The 17,169-nt window shown below is 49.6% G+C and overlaps 1 protein-coding gene across 3 annotated transcripts in view; it reads right to left on the reverse strand.

Moving 5' to 3' along the window:
- Window positions 1-293: 293 nt before the first annotated feature.
- Window positions 294-17,169, reverse strand: part of RNF216 (ring finger protein 216) — a 146,176-nt gene continuing 129,300 nt past the window's right edge. For all 3 annotated transcript variants that reach the window (XM_002916464.4, XM_002916465.4, XM_034669766.1), the window contains exons 16-17: window positions 3,897-3,966; window positions 294-3,281 (exon numbers count right to left, since the gene is read on the reverse strand). In XM_002916464.4, coding sequence (XP_002916510.1) covers window positions 2,962-3,281; window positions 3,897-3,966 — 390 coding nt within the window. In that variant the 3' untranslated portion in view covers window positions 294-2,961. The remainder of the gene's footprint in view (window positions 3,282-3,896; window positions 3,967-17,169) is intronic.

A 17,169-nucleotide genomic window follows, 5' to 3' on the forward strand; every position in this document is an offset into this window, starting at 1 on the left:
CAAAAAACAACAACAAAAAAACCCCCTTTGTGCCCATGTGGGCCTCAGTAGCCACCCAAGCAGGGTCAGCATGAAACATCACCTGATCTTCCTTCTGGGGAGGGGAGACGGGGGGTCTCACTTCTCTCTGCAGTTCTCTGGTGGGAGCTGACGTCCACTCCCGGGGAGTGGTGGCATCGTAGTCCCAATCACTCCCTGGGAAATCTGTCGCCTGTGTACGTAGCCCCTGTAACTTCGTGGGGGTGGCGGGGCCTGCCTGGTGGTGCCGTGTGGACAGACGAAATGGGAGGGAGCATAGTGCACAAACATTTATTTACAAAAAGTCCAAGTTACATATGATACAGGCTTTTTACACACAGTAGTTTAAACAGAATTATTTTGATGTATTTTTACTACCAGAAGGTACAGAAAAAAAATTTAATAAACTAATCATTTTTGCTATTTTTATACAAAGTGACAGGTCATGCACACTTTTTTTTTAAGTTTTAAAATCTTTTGCTAAGTGCAAATACTAGATTCCTCTCTCCAGTTTAAGGCAAGTAGAACGGGACTGTCGCTGGGCAGTCTCTGGCTTGGGGGAGCAAACACTGTCGCCCAGAGAGGGGAAGGTGCCAGGCTGCCTCTTAAGATTCCTGCCTTGTCCCTGCCACTGGCTGGTCTCTGTCTGTGGGTCTCTTGTCATCACACCTTGCAGCCACTTGCTGGCTTGTCAGAGGATTAAGGCCTCCTCTCCCTTGAACTCTCACTAGTGCAGACTGCTTCTCAAGAAGCCTGGGGTCCTCTGGGACACAGGCACCTAGAGGATCACTTCACAGACAAGTGGGACCTCATGCTAGTGTCAGAACTCGAGGCAATGACCTTCCCCCAAACAGCAACTGTGCTGCTGTGGGCCTGGGAGCTGCTCCACGGTCCGGCTCAAGGAGGAACGTCAGAAACCAGGGGCCCTCGCTTCCCTAGCAACTGCGTGTGGCTATAAACAACTAGAATTCATCTCAAAGAACAAGTCCTCAATTTGGCCTTGGGGGGAACCCATTATTCTGGTTTCTTCCTTTCTGTTCCGGGGGATCTTTACATGCCACCCACCTGGGGCCTGTCCTTTCAGCTGTCCAAAGTGCCCCACGGAGCCCTGTGCCTTGGCTACAGGGCAGAGGTGGACTGGTTTGTTCCCTCCTTGGATGAACTGGCTCAGGGGGCCCAGGAGGTTCTGGTGGGTCCATCTGGTGGGATGTCCGCTGGAAGCTCAACTGCTCTGAGACCTCCCCCCACCTTGGGGATGCACGGGGACCACGTTGTAAAGATACTTAGAACTGTCGCTGTGCTCTGCAGTGCACCCCCAAGCAGGGCTCTCCCAAGGCACTGCCATGCGGGTTACCGGCAGTGCAGGCCCCTCCTTGTGTGTCCCACCCCACGCCCAGAGCACTCTGCAAAGCCCTCCCCTGGAGGAAAAGCAGGAGGAAAAACAGTCAACTTAGCAGATTTCTCCCCATTTTAATCCTTGAAATACAAGAGAAACTGATGGCAGTGGGTGGCTGTGGACAAGAATGCATGGTCCTCCCCCACAGATGGGGGATCGGTCATTAGGCTCACCCTTCCGAGGTCTGTGCACATGCACTGGGAACTTCTGGGAACCCCACAGCCATCAGAGATAAAGCAGCAGTGACAGAGGCCAATACTGGGCAGCCAGGCAGTGTCACTCCCCGCGGAGGCCTCTGCTCTGCACAGTGGTGGCTAGTGATGGGGCAGAGCCTCAGGTGAGCGGGGGCTGCACAGGAAAAGGTGAGCGGGAAAGGGCAGGGACCCCCATGCCGACCCAGAGCTAAACTCACCTGGCCTTGGGCAGGGGCAGCTCCATGGGCGGGTGCCAGGTGTAGTCTGGGTCCTCTGTCCCCCTGTGGAAACCCACTGCCACCACCAAACCTCAGGGGAGAAGCTGCTCATTATCTGACTACTGGGCTGCCTGGGAGAACCACCAAGCCTGTCACAGCCGCCTCGAAAGGACCTTTTGTTTGGCAAGACGCAGGACCATCCAGCCCTCATTGGCTGCCTGGCGTGGGTAACAGATTTGACTTTCCAGAGACTGAACGAGAGAAACTCTAGTAGGCCACAGAAAACCCAGTAAGTTCAAAATGAGTAAATAGCAAATATTTCTTTAAACTACAAAACAGAACTGATAGCATGAGATGGCTCTCTGTGGTCTCATCTGAGTGGGCCAAGGACAAGAGAGACCTGAATAGTCACGGTGGCGGCGGCCTGGGGCTCTGGATTTGGGGGATATAGTCTGCAGCCTCCCTACCCTGAGTGGTGCTCCTAGGCCTGGGGACATGACTCTGCCACTGCCTCACTGGGACCAACTGGCTTGGAGCAGCAGGGTGCACTCACTCGAGGTGGGCCGCAGTATTGGGGTGGGGGGAGAACCCAGCCTTCATGACATGGTTCAGATGGCTCAGCTCTCTCCAAACTCCCTCCAACTGGGACTTCCACCTTATCACGAATCAGACTGTACTGCGCTAAGGCAGGCCTACGTGGTTAACTGAGAGACTTGTGAGGTCTGCCAGGGGGAGGGGAAGGGATGGACACAAACACTTCCCTCATCTCCGTCTGCAGCGACAGGACAGAGGAGAGACCGGCTACCTTGTGGTGAAGGTCCCTGCACCACCTCTTGGACAGTGGAATTCTCCAGGGAGGCCTACTGCCCCCTTATCTCTGGTCCAGCAAGTGCCAGACCAATCCTTTCACAGGCACCTAAGGGCACTGGCCTGCCGGCCGCTCTTCAAGGGACAGTAGCCCTTCCCAGGAAGGAGCAGGAAAAAAAGCCAGCCTATCCTTTTAAGAGCCAAGTGCATGATCCCTACTTAGAAGGCATGGCCTCGGGGGCAAGGCAGGTATCTACGGAACCCCGGCCCTGCACAGGCTGGGCTGCTCAGCAGCGGGGCTCCAGGGAGGAGGCAGGACACAGAGCTGTCAGAAGCGATGCCGTGGCTGTGGGCCAAAGTGCATAGGCAGGTTGTGCTCCAGTGGCACGTGGACAGGAGCGAAGTCGTAGTTGACGCGCACATTGGGCAGAGGGGGCACATAGGGTGCTGGGACAGGGCCCATGTTGAGAGGGAAGTTGTTGAACATGGGCCGGACGGGAGGTAGGGGGAAGGGCGGGTGCACGAAGGCATAGGGGGGGATCTGTGGCTGGTGCAGATTCTGCGGGACGGGCCTTGGCAGGGCTTCGATCCTCTGGACTTTCTCTGGAGGCTTCTCCAAAGGGGGCCCGATGCGTTTGAAGGTGTTCTCTGAATAGGAGATGGGATTTAGTAGAGAAAACAAAACCCACTGGGCTTGCATGTGGGCTGGGACTCGGGCTGCATACCCTGACCTCAGTCCCACCTGCCCCAAGCTGAGAGCCTAGAACATGGGGCCAAGCCACCAATGTCTCATGTTCAGCATCATTCTTACCTATGGACATAGGAGGGGTGGCCAGCCCACAGTGAGGCCGATTAACGTGTGCGTGCACACCAACCCCACTCAGCTGTCCAGACCAAGTATTAACTCAGTGATCACCCTGGAAGGTGGTGGATTCCATGAAAGACTTTCCTTCAGAGCCAGAGCCTGGAAGGCCACTCCCAGAAACTCCATTTCATTCCTGTGACCTCAGAGAGGCCAGGGTGGGCCTACTGTCTTTTTAGTCGTGTGGGTTCTGTCTGCCTCCTAAGTTCAAATCATCCCTTGGGACCTCCTGACCATCAGAGGGATGTTGAAACTCTCCTACGCTTCATAGCCTCTCCCATGGGGAGCTGGATGGATGCCTGGGCAGTCCCCGGCTGAGCGGAGGGCTAGCCATGAAGCCCGCCCCCCGCCCCACATACGGAGTGCGCCAGGCACAGGGCCCGTGCTGGGGGAGCGCTTGCCTCCATTCTTTCTCTTCTGCTCCTCTTCAGCCTCCTTCTGGATCTCCTCGATTAGCTTCTCATCATCTTCCTAGGAGAAAAGTAACAAGATGGTGAGCTTGCTCCAACCAGCTCCATGCGGCGCTGAGACCCCAGTGGGACCCGGGGGAGGCCAGCTTGCTACCAGTCAGCAGACTACTCATTCCCAGACCCTGAGGGTCTCCTTGCTTCTTCAGTGGATGAGGCTCCCACAAGGAAGCCCACCTGAAAGGCCGTGGCGGAGGAGTGGGGTTGGGCACAGTGGTGGCCATGTGGTGGAGGGGCAAGAGCCTGCTTTGTTCACTCAGCTGTAAAGCAAGCAGAGAGGGGACCTTCTGCAGCTCGGGGTTGGCAGTCTGATAACCCAAGGGTTTGGGAAGGGGGTGGGTAGGGCCCGAGGAGTTTCAGATCCAGAGTCTACCAACTCTGAGCACGGCACCCTTTTGTGCAAAGCCCCAGCAGAGTCTTGCTGATTCTCGGACCTCAGGTGGACAAAGGCCTACTCAGGCCAGCTGAGCCCTGAAGCTGGCCTTTAACTTCTAGACAGCTGGTATGCTGTAGAAGGAGCTGTGTCCTGCCAGCAGAACGGCGGTCTGGGTGGGGGCCCACATGTGGGAGGAAAAGCACAGCAGTTCAAGAGTGAGATGAAGGGAGTGGAACATCACCAACTGCATGGATTTGAACTTAACGACAGGCAGGCTTGTTTCCTGGGGTCTTCCAGCTGCTTCTCCAGGAGTTAGGGGCAGTCAAGCTGGGGAGAAGTGTGAGGAGGGCACTGGTGCGCAGTATGGGGGCAGGAGGGCAGAGACAGTTCCAGTACTCAAGGAGGTGTTTCCTAGACGAGGCATTGGAGCCTCCCCACATGGCCAGGTGTGTCCCGGGATGGAACGGTTTCAGTGATAGCTCTGGATTTTTCACGTTGATTTGAGGCTCTGACCAACTGATGGCACCCAGGAGACTTGTGAGATGTGAATGGAGGACCATAGAAAAGGCATGTGAGCTGCAGAGAGCACCCTCCCTGGACCAGCAGAGAGCGTGGCGGTCCCACCTGAGTGATGGACAGTGTGCATGTTTACTTAGCACATTAATGTCACTGCCAAGACAGCAGTCAGGGATTTCACCATACACTTACGAACCTTGAGGACTCAAGAGTCAGGAACAGTTTTTAATCAGCGTGTATCGGACACCTCCTAGTGCTAGACACGGTTCTGAGTTTACTGGTTAAACTTCTGATCAACAAGGAGTCTAAAAGTCATGTGTAAATAGTTATGTAACATATTCCCTTTGGTAGATAAAAAAATCTTAGGACAGAGTCGCTGGAAGCTGTGGGCTCTGTGGGCAATAGCGGGAGGCCCTGTTAAATTCGCTGACGTTCTCCCACCCTCAGGCACCAAATGACAGACCTAACTCAATGGTTTCTAGATTCTTTCTGCACTCTTTCTGACATTTGGAAATTCTTAATACACAAGTCTTTCTCAGCCTCACCCTGCCAGGTGTTCTGAGCAAAGCAGAAGGAAGAGGAGAAAGAGCTGCCAAGTGCCGAGAGGAACCCTCGAGGGCGCCATGTCTGTCTCCCACACACGCACATGCAACACATGCAAATTCTCGATTAAAAACCCCAAGACATGGTCATCTAGCCTCTCTGTGAACATTCCAAAGGAGGGAACAGATTCCTCTACAAAGGAACCACTAAGCCAACCGATGCAAAGGGCTTCGCTAACTCAGCACAGTTTGGTGGGCAGTCTGAAGGTCTCTGTGAGAATGTAAAGATATTCTACCAATTATCTAGAGGAGAAGCTGACAAACCTCTTCATTTTGGTGCCAGTGGGCAGGTCCAGGAAAAAAAGATTTTTAATCTTTAAAAAAAAAAAAAAAAAAGGAGGCGATCCAGAAAACTACCGGGTGGGAGAGCAGGGGCTCTGTGGTAGCTCCCATTAAGTGACTTGAACATCTCAGTCTCAATACCTCATCTGTAAAATGGGCTGTTGTAAGGACGAAATGAACTCAAGTATGTAAAGGACTTGGCACAGAGCACGCACTATTAAAGGCAGGAAGGTCATGGAAAACGGGAGAAATAAAGATTTTTTTTTTTAAGATTTATTTGAGAGCGAGAGTGCATGAGCAGGGGGGAGGGGCAGAGGAAGAGGGAGAAGCAGACTCCCTGCTGACCCGGGGGCTCGACGTGGGGTTCAATCCCAGGACCCTGAGATCATGACCCCAGCTGAAGGCAGACAACCAATGGTGCCACTCACGCACCCCTAAAGTGTTAGCTTTTATTTTTAAAGATTTTATTTATGTCAGAAGAGAGAGGGTGCAGCACAAGCAGGGGGAGCAGGAGGCAGAGGGAGAAGCAGGCTCCCCGCTGAGGACCCTGGGATCATGACCTGAGCCAAAGTCAGATGCTTAAACAACTGAGCCACCCAGGTGTCCCAGAAATAAAGATTTTAGAAAGATGAGAAGCTTCAAGAAAAAGTGGTAGAGACTGGAAGATGCCCCCAACATTTGCCTCTGTGGCTTCTTTATGGGGCAGGTACTGGGTTTCCTGACAGTATTAATTAGGGCCACTGAGTAAACTGTCAGTTGCATCTAGAATAAGGGTCAGATGGTTCAGATTTCAACTTCCTCCAACTGACTGGAGTCACAGGACACTGTTTAGAAACTAACAACGAAAACACTTTTCAATATATGTATTTTTTTTTTTTAAAGATTTTATTTATTTATTTTCCAGAGAGAGAGAGAAAAAGTGCACACACACAAGCGGGGGGGCGGGGGGGATGGCAGGCAGAGGCAGAGGGAGAAGCAGGCTCCCTGATGAGCAGGGAGCCTGATGTGGGACTCGATCCCAGGACCCTGGGATCATGACCTGAGCTGAAGGCAGATGCTTAACCAACTGAGCCACCCAGGTGCCCCACGTATTTTTAAATCCCATTTTTAGCCAAAACATGTTAAGACTCTAAGGTGAATACCTCTTACTTCATCTGGGGTGGGGGTTCCTTCCCAAGCAATTTCTCTTAAGCATTTAAAGCTCCTCAAGTCAAGAGTGAAGGCAGACTGAATCATACACTTTAAAAATGGCATATCTTATTTTATACATATGTTACCATAATTAAAAAGAACTTTAAAAAAAGAGTGAATGTGGCAAGCTTAGGGTTGATTTTGAAATAAAACATGAAGACTGGTCCCCTTGGGTTTGGGCTGAGGGACAGATGGGCTCCCGAGGCCTTTCTGGAGGTGAGTTCCCTTGGGAAACATTCTAGGCGCCCCAAGTGTCATCGTTCACGGTGAACCAGGACACCTGCGAAAAAGGCTTGCCGCTCTGCAAATCTAGGACACACCTAGGCTGCTGGAAGTGGGGAACAATAGGAGGAAAGCAGATGAGAGAGCCGGGTGCGGGAGCTGGGTCGCCGAAGTACCTGACCTCCAGTACCCCCGGAAGGGGCTGAGTCACGCAGAGGAAATCCAGGCGTGCTGGAGCGGCTGGCTGCGGCAAGTCTTATCTTAAAGCAGCACTGGCTTCCTGACGGACACGCAGCTGGTGCCATGGAAGAACTCCAGTTCTGGGGCTCCACAGAGCTGGGCTTGAGGACCCTGTTACCCTCTACAACCTGACCTGGAGCCCATTCACAGCAGGGTTACTGTGAGAGGCAAATGATCTCTCTTTTACAAAGGGCCAAGCACAGCGACAGCAAGAACGGAAGTTAATGTTTATTGAGGGCTTACTACGTGCCAGCTTCTGTTGTAAGCACTTCACAGAGACTGAATCTTCATAAACACCCCACTAGTTAGGCCCTATTAATTAATCCCTGTGTGACAGATGGGGAAACAGAGACTCTTCACCACACAAACCACAGCTTTCTGAACTGGAACTTCAGGAGCATGGACTGCAAGGCCCCTGGAACTTGGCCCGCCAGGCCCTGAGCACTGTCAGAGGCCCTGCCTTGTTCCAGAACGAGTGCATCTTATCTTCTTGAAATACAAGAGGATTCCTACTCTCTGGGATGGACAGAACTCCGAAATCTCCTTTTTCCACTAAATACAACAAGAGAATAGGGCAAAACAAAATACCTCCATTCAAGAAGATGAACAGCCAACACAGCAGAGAAGGGGGTTACTTTCCTGGAAACTTTTAGGGAATTCTTTTCTTTGTCAGCTCACCCAGAAGTGCACATACCATCCCTTAAAAAACATTCATTCTCCAGTGTCTGACTGGCTTCCCTTGGCACCTGGCCTTTGAGACAAAGCCAGCTGACCCCTCTCACGCAGACGGAACCAGGAGCTCCAGAGCCCACAAACGTCACCTCTGGAGCCAGAAGCCCAAGGTGCAGGCCAGGCTCTACCACTGAGGCCCAAAAGGACTTACTGGCCCACAGCGGCAGGGTCTCCTGTTCCCTCTGACTGGGCCGCTGTTTTTAGCCCATCTCTACAGTGGGAACACACACTTATAGATTTCCCTGCCTGACATGCTTTGTCCTGAGGCTACCAACTAACTTGCATATCACAGTTTTCCCAAGGAATTTTCTCTTTCTGCCACAAAAGATCAGTGTTTTGATTCTCATACACATTAAAGCAATTTTGGGGAAAAAAGTTTAACGAACACCCAAATAAAAAAGTCACCAGTAATTTCTCTCCATAGAAATTGAGACCCAAGCTCCCCTTCACACCCTGCCCACCTGGGCCAGTTGGGAACCGTGGGAGGAACAGACGGTTCTGTCAGTAGTCACTGCGACAGGCACCCCAACAGGCCTTAGAGAACAGCCACTGAGGGTGTCATGTCCTCCTGCACTCCTCCATCTGGCCTTTGGCCTGGGCTTTAAGATGGATCCAGTAGGCCTGGATGATCTCCATTCTCTATCTGCTTTCTGGCCCCTCCTAATCTTGGTGAAAATTTCCACACAGATCCATGGGATGTGCATATAAGCAAGGCTAGGCTGAAACAGGAAGGAGCAGACACCAGTCGGTGGCAGTCAAGATGTCCCAGGATGGGGGCGCCTGGGTGGCACAGCGGTTAAGTGTCTGCCTTCGGCTCAGGGCGTGATCCTGGCGTTATGGGATCGAGCCCCACATCAGGCTCTTCTGCTATGAGCCTGCTTCTTCCTCTCCCACTCCCCCTGCTTGTGTTCCCTCTCTCGCTGGCTGTCTCTATGTCAAATAAATCTTAAAAAAAAAAAAAAGATGTCCCAGGATGGGGGGGGGGTCTCAAAAGACCGTGTGTAACAAAACACCTGGATAGGGTGCAAGAGAACCACCTAAGCAATTTTTATTGCTACCCATGGCCACTCTGGGCAGGGAGCCCATAGCCCACAGCCAGATGCAACGAGGACTGTGAAGGGAACACAGCACCCACGGTGGGCCAGTGCTCCCCAAATGCAGTGCGAAGATAAAGGAATACAGCAGAATGAGACGTAGAGTCTCACTGCCCACAGATCTGGACGAATACTTTAAAGGAAGAAATGAGTGGGTTGCATCTTAACAGGAAGAAGGTTTTATTTCCTCTCCCTGAATTCCTTTGAGCTCAGCAGGTCACAAAGTGTTGGCCTGACTCGGAGGACTTGGACATGCCTGCTTCACATGGAGGCAGCGGAGAGCATGGCGAGGGCACGAGGCTGATGGCAGGGGCCGGGCTTCTCCAAAACACAGACTCAGCATGGCAGTCACTGGCAGGAAGTGAGGTAGATCTCGCCAGAGAGGTTTTTAATTAAGAAAAAACAGCCCAAACCTCGACTCTGTAACCTGCCCCCCAATAAGGAAACTTCGCAGCTCCACCCGAGCAGCAGGGTCTGGACAGGAGGAAATGGAGAAGCTGCAAATGGTTTGAGAAAGAGGAGGTTTCTGCCAATCAGACATTGACAATAATCGCCAGCACAGGCTGAAGGGCCCTAAAATAGAAGTGTGAACGCTTGGCTCCAGACTGCTCTTGCCAAAGCTTTGAAAAGTCCCTCTGAGCCTGTTTTCTTCAACATTTCTGATCACCATGGCTGGCCGCCTGCTTGCCTGCTGTCCAGCCTCCTGTGACTGCAGAGGAAGGATGGGTGACTTTTCCTCTTCATTTAACTTTTCTCCCCTTAAAAAGGTGACTGGGAATTCCAAGTCAACTGCTGCTTCCCTCCTGCGATTTTGGGGGTGGGGTTGGGGCTGGGATCCAGGTCATGTGTGGCCACAGCTGTTGTTAATAAACTTGAAATGATTTCATAAAAGGCTTCCAAAGGGCTGAGGATTTAGTTTCAAATTATTCCCAGATCGGCTGCAGATCGGCGAGCAACACCAGACCTTAACCCCCAGCTCCAGCTGTCCCCCTGCAACAGGAAATTGGGGGGAGGAGGGTGAGGCACAGCTCGGAGTGGCACATGCTGTGCAGCTGGGGTCTGGAATGGGCCAGTGGGGGGCTGGACGACGTGCTGGGGAGAAGCAAAGACAGCTGGGCTGTTGGCTGGCCTCTGCAGCTATCTCCTTAGGTCACTGAGACCCAGCACCCAAACGCCTTTCCATCTAGAGCTCCCCAACAGGGACCTGGAGGAAGCACGGAATGTGGTCATGTTTTGACTCCTGTCAGGGTCAAGTCCTCAGCCTGGGGCCTGCTGGCATTTGCTGAAGATGACACTTATCTACATATGCTGCCACCCTCCCTGGTAAAGTCCTCAGTGACACCTAAATCCGATCAAGGACACTGTCAAGATTTGGAGATGCCAGGCTCCCCTTCTACCATTGGCAACTTGCTCAATGCGGAAAGGGTCCAGTGATGGTTCTACCCCTCTATGGAGGCCCAGCTAGCTCGCTGGGCTCAGGGACCCCAACGGGCACCTACTTGGTGAGCTGTCAAATTTGTGACCTGTCGCTCCAGGGCGTGGAGACTTCTGGAGTAAAAGGAGCTGACATCTGGTCCGAGACCTGGGCTTGCATGCCACTTTAACCAAGTGACCGAATCTCGTTTTCCTCATCTATGGACCGGGAAAGTAGTCCCGTCTCCATGTTGTAACAGAAAGGAGGGTATTTAAAAGTGACCAGAAATAAGATGCTGAGGGAAGCTGGGTTGATGGAGCAACAAGGGGGCTCACATTACCATCTTTTCTTTTGTAGAAGGTACATTTAAAAAAGTTAAGGAAACAGGGGTGCCTGACTGGCTCTGTTGGGAGAGCATGCGACTCCTCATCTCAGGGTCGGGAGTTCAAGACTCACATGGGGCACAGAGCTTATTATTATTATTATTATCTTTTAAAAAGATTTTTATCTATCTATCTATCTATCTATCTATCTATCTATCTATCTATCTATCTATCTATCAATCAGAGAGAGAGAGAGAGACAGCCAGCAAGACAGGGAACACAAGCAGGGGGGAGTGGGAGAGGAAGAAGCAGGCTCCCAGCGGAGGAGCCTGATGTGGGGCTCGATCCCACAACGCCGGGATCATGCCCTGAGCCGAAGGCAGACGCTTAATGACTGAGCCACCCAGGCGCCCCTTTATTTTAAGATTTTATTTATTTGACAGAGAGAGAGAGTGTGTGCACAAGTAGACAGAGAGAAAGGCAGAGGGAGAGAGAGAAGCAGGCTCTCTGCTGAGCAGGCTGCTGACTTAGCCACCCAGGCGCCCAGGCATAGAGCTTACTTAGAAACAAACAAACAAACAAACAAACAAACAAACAAACAAACAGTTAAGGAAACAATGCTGAAGCCAAAATCCAGTTAATGACTTCTTTGGTCTACCTTTCCCATGGGCCTTCTGCCTCTCCTGGATCCACTCTGAAATGCTCTTCCCCTCTCCATTTCTGCAACACTCCCTCTTACTTTCCCTGGCCACGTAAACACGGGTCTCAGAGTTGTGCGGTATCCTCTGCACACCGGCCCCGCAGGGAGATGCTGGGCACCGGGGTAGTGTGGGTGGTGCTGGAGCCACAGATGGGAGCAAGCCCCACATCAGGCTCCTCTGCTATGAGCCTGCTTCTTCCTCTCCCATTCCCCCTGCTTGTGTTCCCTCTCTCGCTGGCTGTCTCTATCTCTGTTGAATAAATAAATTAAAAAAAAAAAAATCTTTAAAAAAAAAAAAAAAGATGCCAAGAGAAACAGCCTTGGCTGGAGCCCCGTGCCACATTTACGGACCACATTCTTTGTAGAAGTGGGATGACACGTCTGCCTTAGAGAATGATTACAGAACTAAATACATTAGCACAGGTCAATGTCAGGTTCAATTCAACATCGGCCTGAGAAAAATAAATAAGTCTCCTCACCAAATGGCTAGGCGGTAATGGTATCAAATTATAAACTGGTTGCAAAAGCTCCAGGGTTTTATTTGAATCGAACAATCTTTTATATTCAAAAATCAAATTAGTTGTGGAAAATAATTCTGTGCAGTTTCTGGTAACCAACACCCAAGACAGACACTGACTTTGTTTTGTATTTAAAGAAGAAAAATGCTGTTAAGAATTCTGCCCCACTTCTTGAATCTAGATGGCCAGGTAACTGACTGCTCTTCTGACTAAGGCCTTGCTAGCCCCTGCCGCTCAGTCAGCCGCAGTGGATCTGGATTCAGTCAAGCACCGGGGTACCTCTCCCTCCACTGCAAAATGACGTCTGCTCACTTATGTGTTCATGTGGCTCTGCATTCTGCCCCCCCAGTCAGAAAACTGTGGTTTGCTTCTTTTTTTCCTTCCTTTTAAAAACACATCTTATTTTTTAAGACTTGTGGTTGAAGGTTTTTGGCTTCATTTTGATAAGTAACAGAGAAGGCAAGTTACATTCATCATTTTAGTTCTCATACGGAGTTCGTTCAGGTTCCCAAGCAATCTCTAGTCATTAAGGGATAAAACTCAACTTCTTTCCAAACCACGAAGGGACAAAGATTCTTCCTGGCCTTGCTGGTTAATTAAGCCGGAGAACAGGCTTGGATGACAGGGCATGCTTTGTTTCCCTGAACTTCTGAATGGCTTTGTGTTCTCAGAAGCCCCAACAGATGCTGGCTTGGAATCCAATCAGTCTCCTGGTGAGAATCAAGGAAACGGGGCTGATCCCAGATTTGATGGGAATGGGACAAACGGAACCAAATCTCTGGCTGTGGCTGCCTGAGGAAATCGGAGGGATTTGTATTTGCCTGACCTTCCTTTTTTTTTTTTTTTTTAAATTATTTATTTATTTGGACAGAGATAGAGACGGCCAGCGAGAGAGGGAACACAAGCAGGGGGAGTGGGAGAGGAAGAAGCAGGCTCATAGCGGAGGAGCCTGACGTGGGGCTCGATCCCATAATGTCGGGATCACGCCCTGAGCTGAAGGCAGACGTGGAAGGGTGCCCAGGCGCCCCTGCTTGACCTTCCTTTTGAACTTTATTTTGAGCAAATACAGAACCTCTTTCAGGGTGGAAGACAATTCAACAAGAAAACTTACGGCACCCAAATAAGGTCCCGGGACACAGAAAACCTTTAACCAATCCACGCATAGTAGGAAAAGGGAGGCGGCAGGAGAAGGAACAAGAACTAGCGGGAGGAGAAAGGAAAACAGTGCCGGCCGAAGAGGAGGAGAGGCCAGTGGCCAAACCGCTGAACACCTTCTGGCGTGTAACTCCACTCAGCTCTTTGTTTCAGGAAGGCAACTCGGGGGAGGGGGGCAGAGGGAAGAGAACTTTGTAGGAGATGCAGCTGAAGTAAAAGAATCCTATTTCCTCATATAAATTCTAGAGATGCTCAGGCCCCATATGCTGGCTGCATGGCACTGAGGAAGTGAGTCAGCAGAACTGCCAGGTCCCGGGAAGGCTTGTCCTAAAAGGCAGCATGCATCACACCCTGGTAAGCACTTGCCGCTGTGGGCTGTACCACCTTCCACTGAACCAAACCAACAACAGAAGGATGACCTGTTTACAAAGCCTGCCTTTTCCTTCAGTGATGGGGGCATGGTGGGGGTAGGGAGGAAGGCTTGCTGAGACTCTCAGCGGGTGGCAGAGCAATTCCTAGGTTCCTCAGCCCAATTTTCTGCCCAGTGAGGAAGTGGTTCCTGACAGTCACACACCTGGATTCCATTGAGGGCTCACCGCTTTTCAAAACTGGGAGCTCCCAGGATTAGGGTTAGGCCAGGAGAATGGTTCGCTGTGGTTACCCTGACACCTCCTCTCGTTGGGCATATTGGAGATATTCGAAACCAGGGGTAAAGTCTGATGACTAATGACCTATGCTTTGGCTTATGAAGTGCTGGGATGAATCATGTTTTAAAGATACTTGGATTAATGGCCAATCTTGAAAAATCAGGAGATATTAAAGTCCAGATTTCCACCTTCTCTGGAGAATCTGAAGCCATGGTAACCACGAGTATAATCTCACCTGGCGACAATCTGAGGGAACAGAGTAGCAGCCTTGGTCAGGGCCTACACCCTCTCCAGTATGCCACTCCCTCACCATATCCTACTGCTCCAGACCTGGCCCACTTTACCTTCACCAACCATTTATTTATTTATTTATTTACTTAAAAACTTTATTTATTTGACAGAGAAAGACAGCCAGCAAGAGAGGGAACACAGCAGGGGGAGTGGGAGAGGAAGAAGCAGGCTCCCAGAGGAGGAGCCTGATGTGTGGCTCGATCCCAGGACTCCAGGATCACGCCCTGAGCCAAAGGCAGGCGCGCTCAACGACTGAGCCACCCAGGCGCCCCTCACCAATCATTTATGTTACTATTTGCCTCTATGGAAACTTGGGTCTGAGACCCCAGCTACATGCTGTTGGTGTGCTATGTGTAAATCCTTTCATGTATTTGAGTGAGAGAGAGAGCGAGAGCACGTGCACATGTGCAGGGGGAAGTATAGAGGGAGGAGCTCGGAACCTCACATGGGGCTTGATCCCAGGACGCTGAGATCATGACCTGAGCCAAAATCAAAAGTCGACTGCTTAACCAACTGAGGCACCCTTCCACGTTTTTTTTCACCTTTTAAAATACAGATATATAGCATCACTTAAATTTTTTTTAAAGTAAACTCTACCCCCAACTCTATGTGGGCTCAAACTCACAATCTAGAGGTCAAGTCACATGCTCTACTCACTGAGCCAACCAGGTGCCCCGGGCATCACTTTTTACAGCCGCACACAATACTAATGTGAGCATCTCACTCCTGGGTTCTTCACTGCTGTACTTACAAGTGAGGAAAAATAAAATTCTATCCTGTCTAATCCACTGCTATTTTGGGCTTTCTGTATCTCACAGTCAAATTGATTCTTATTAATATAGGGATATTTATTCATTTCTTAATGAATCATACTACTCTTTACATATTAATGTTTATCTATATCATATATGTGTTACAACAATTTCCCCCCGTTTTTCATTTACCTTTATCTTTGTTTATGGTGTCCTTTGCCAAACAGGATTTAAGTATTTTTAGTCTGGCCTCGATGTAACAATAAGAAGGGTCTTCCCTTCTTAGGGAATGATACAAGTAATTTTCTTTTGCTTTCTTCAAATATTTCCAAAGGGTTAGCCCAGTGTTCCAAAAGAACTACTGAAGGTTTCTCTCTCCACATGGTAGCCAGTGTGATCTTGAAAACTTAAATTAGGCTAAGTCACCCCTCTATGTAAGCCCTGCAATAGCTCCTACTGTACCTGGTTAGACCCATGGTCTGGCTGGGCCCGCCTCTCTCACTTTCCTCCCCTAGCTCACTACCTGCAAGTCACACCAGCCTTCTTTCTGTTCCCTGAACAGGCTGAATTTGTTTGGCTTCCCTGGCCTGCCTTGCTCTTCCTCCTCAGGCAGGCCTCTCTGCAAATGCTGCCTTCCAGAGAGCCTGCCCAGGTTAACTTCATCTAAAGGCAACCTCCCTCCCTCCACCCACCCCCCACAGCCTTCCCCTCATTGGTCCTACATAGCAGTAACTAGACGAAGGACCTGTTTCAGAGTGCCAACTCCACGATGAGAGGGCTTTTCTGCTTAGACTAGTCCTGGCAACACTGAATAGTTAAGAATAAAAGAACGGATGAATCTATCGTTTCTCCAAGTGATTTGAAATATCTTTAGAGGCGCCTGGCTGGCTCAGTCAGAAGAGCACACAACTCTTGATCTTGGGGTCATGAGTTTGAGCCCCATGTTGGGTGTAGAGATTACTTAAAAAAAAAAAAAGAAAAAGAAAAAAAGAAATGATATTTTTATCACACATTAAATTCTCATTTAATGTGTTTCTGGTCATTTTGTCCTCTGATCTAGTTACTGGCTACATGGTTTTGATTAGTGTAGCTTAGTAAAAATTAGTCTCATTTTCAAAATTAGAGAAAATTTTTTAAGGAAAAAAAAAAGCCCTACTGAATTTGAATGGGAATTGCAGCAAATGTCTAGATTCTAGATAGAAGTGATGTATCTGCAATACCAAGTCTTCCCTCTGAGGGACAAGGGTCTTCTCCACGATCAGGTCATCTTCCTTGTTCTCGGAAAGCTGAGGAGTCACTGGCTGTCACCAGGCCTCCAGGGCACTTTGGTGCACTTCCTCAGGCTTTTTGTTTGCTCCAAGTTAGCAAGGTTTTCACTTATATTCAATCTTTTTGGTAGAACAAATCCTGGCACATACTGCACTGCTATCCTTATAGCGAGTTGCAAACTTAAAAAAAATTATCTTAAGAACTGATAACAGTTTATATTAAAACTTAAGAACAAAGCATATTTCTCTGTATGTTCATGTCTCTTGATGTCCTTCAATACAGATTAACAGCTTTCTTCATATTTCTTGTTAAAGTTAATTTCTAGGATTTTATGATTTATATTGTGATATAATGCGAATGACAGTGAATAACATTCTGTATATTTATTTTGTTTCTAGCCATCTTTCTGCTGCTTCTAAGAGCTTTCCAGTTGATTATTTTGTCTTTTCTCAGGCTGAAAACGGTAGATTTCCCTTTCTTTATTACATATACAAGTGCTTACAACAGTGTCTGAAACACAGTGGGTGCCCAATAAACTCTGGCAATTATGTTCTATTCTCTTAGCTAACTGAACTGATTAGCAGTTCCAAAACAAAACAGTGGTGATAGTCTTACATTTGATTTTTTTTTTTTTTTAAAGATTTTATTTATTTATTTGACAGAGATAGAGACAGCCAGCGAGAGAGGGAACACAAGCAGGGGGAGTGGGAGAGGAAGAAGCAGGCTCATAGCAGAGGAGCCTGATGTGGGGCTCGATCCCATAACGCCGGGATCACGCCCTGAGCCGAAGGCAGACACCTAACCTCTGTGCCACCCAGGCGCCCCTACATTTGATTTTTTGGTAATGCTTCTATGTATTTCACTATTTTTTTTTTTTTTTAAA

This window comes from Ailuropoda melanoleuca, chromosome 10 (assembly GCF_002007445.2).
Source record: "Ailuropoda melanoleuca isolate Jingjing chromosome 10, ASM200744v2, whole genome shotgun sequence".
In the NCBI taxonomy this organism is placed as follows: Eukaryota; Metazoa; Chordata; class Mammalia; order Carnivora; family Ursidae; genus Ailuropoda; species Ailuropoda melanoleuca.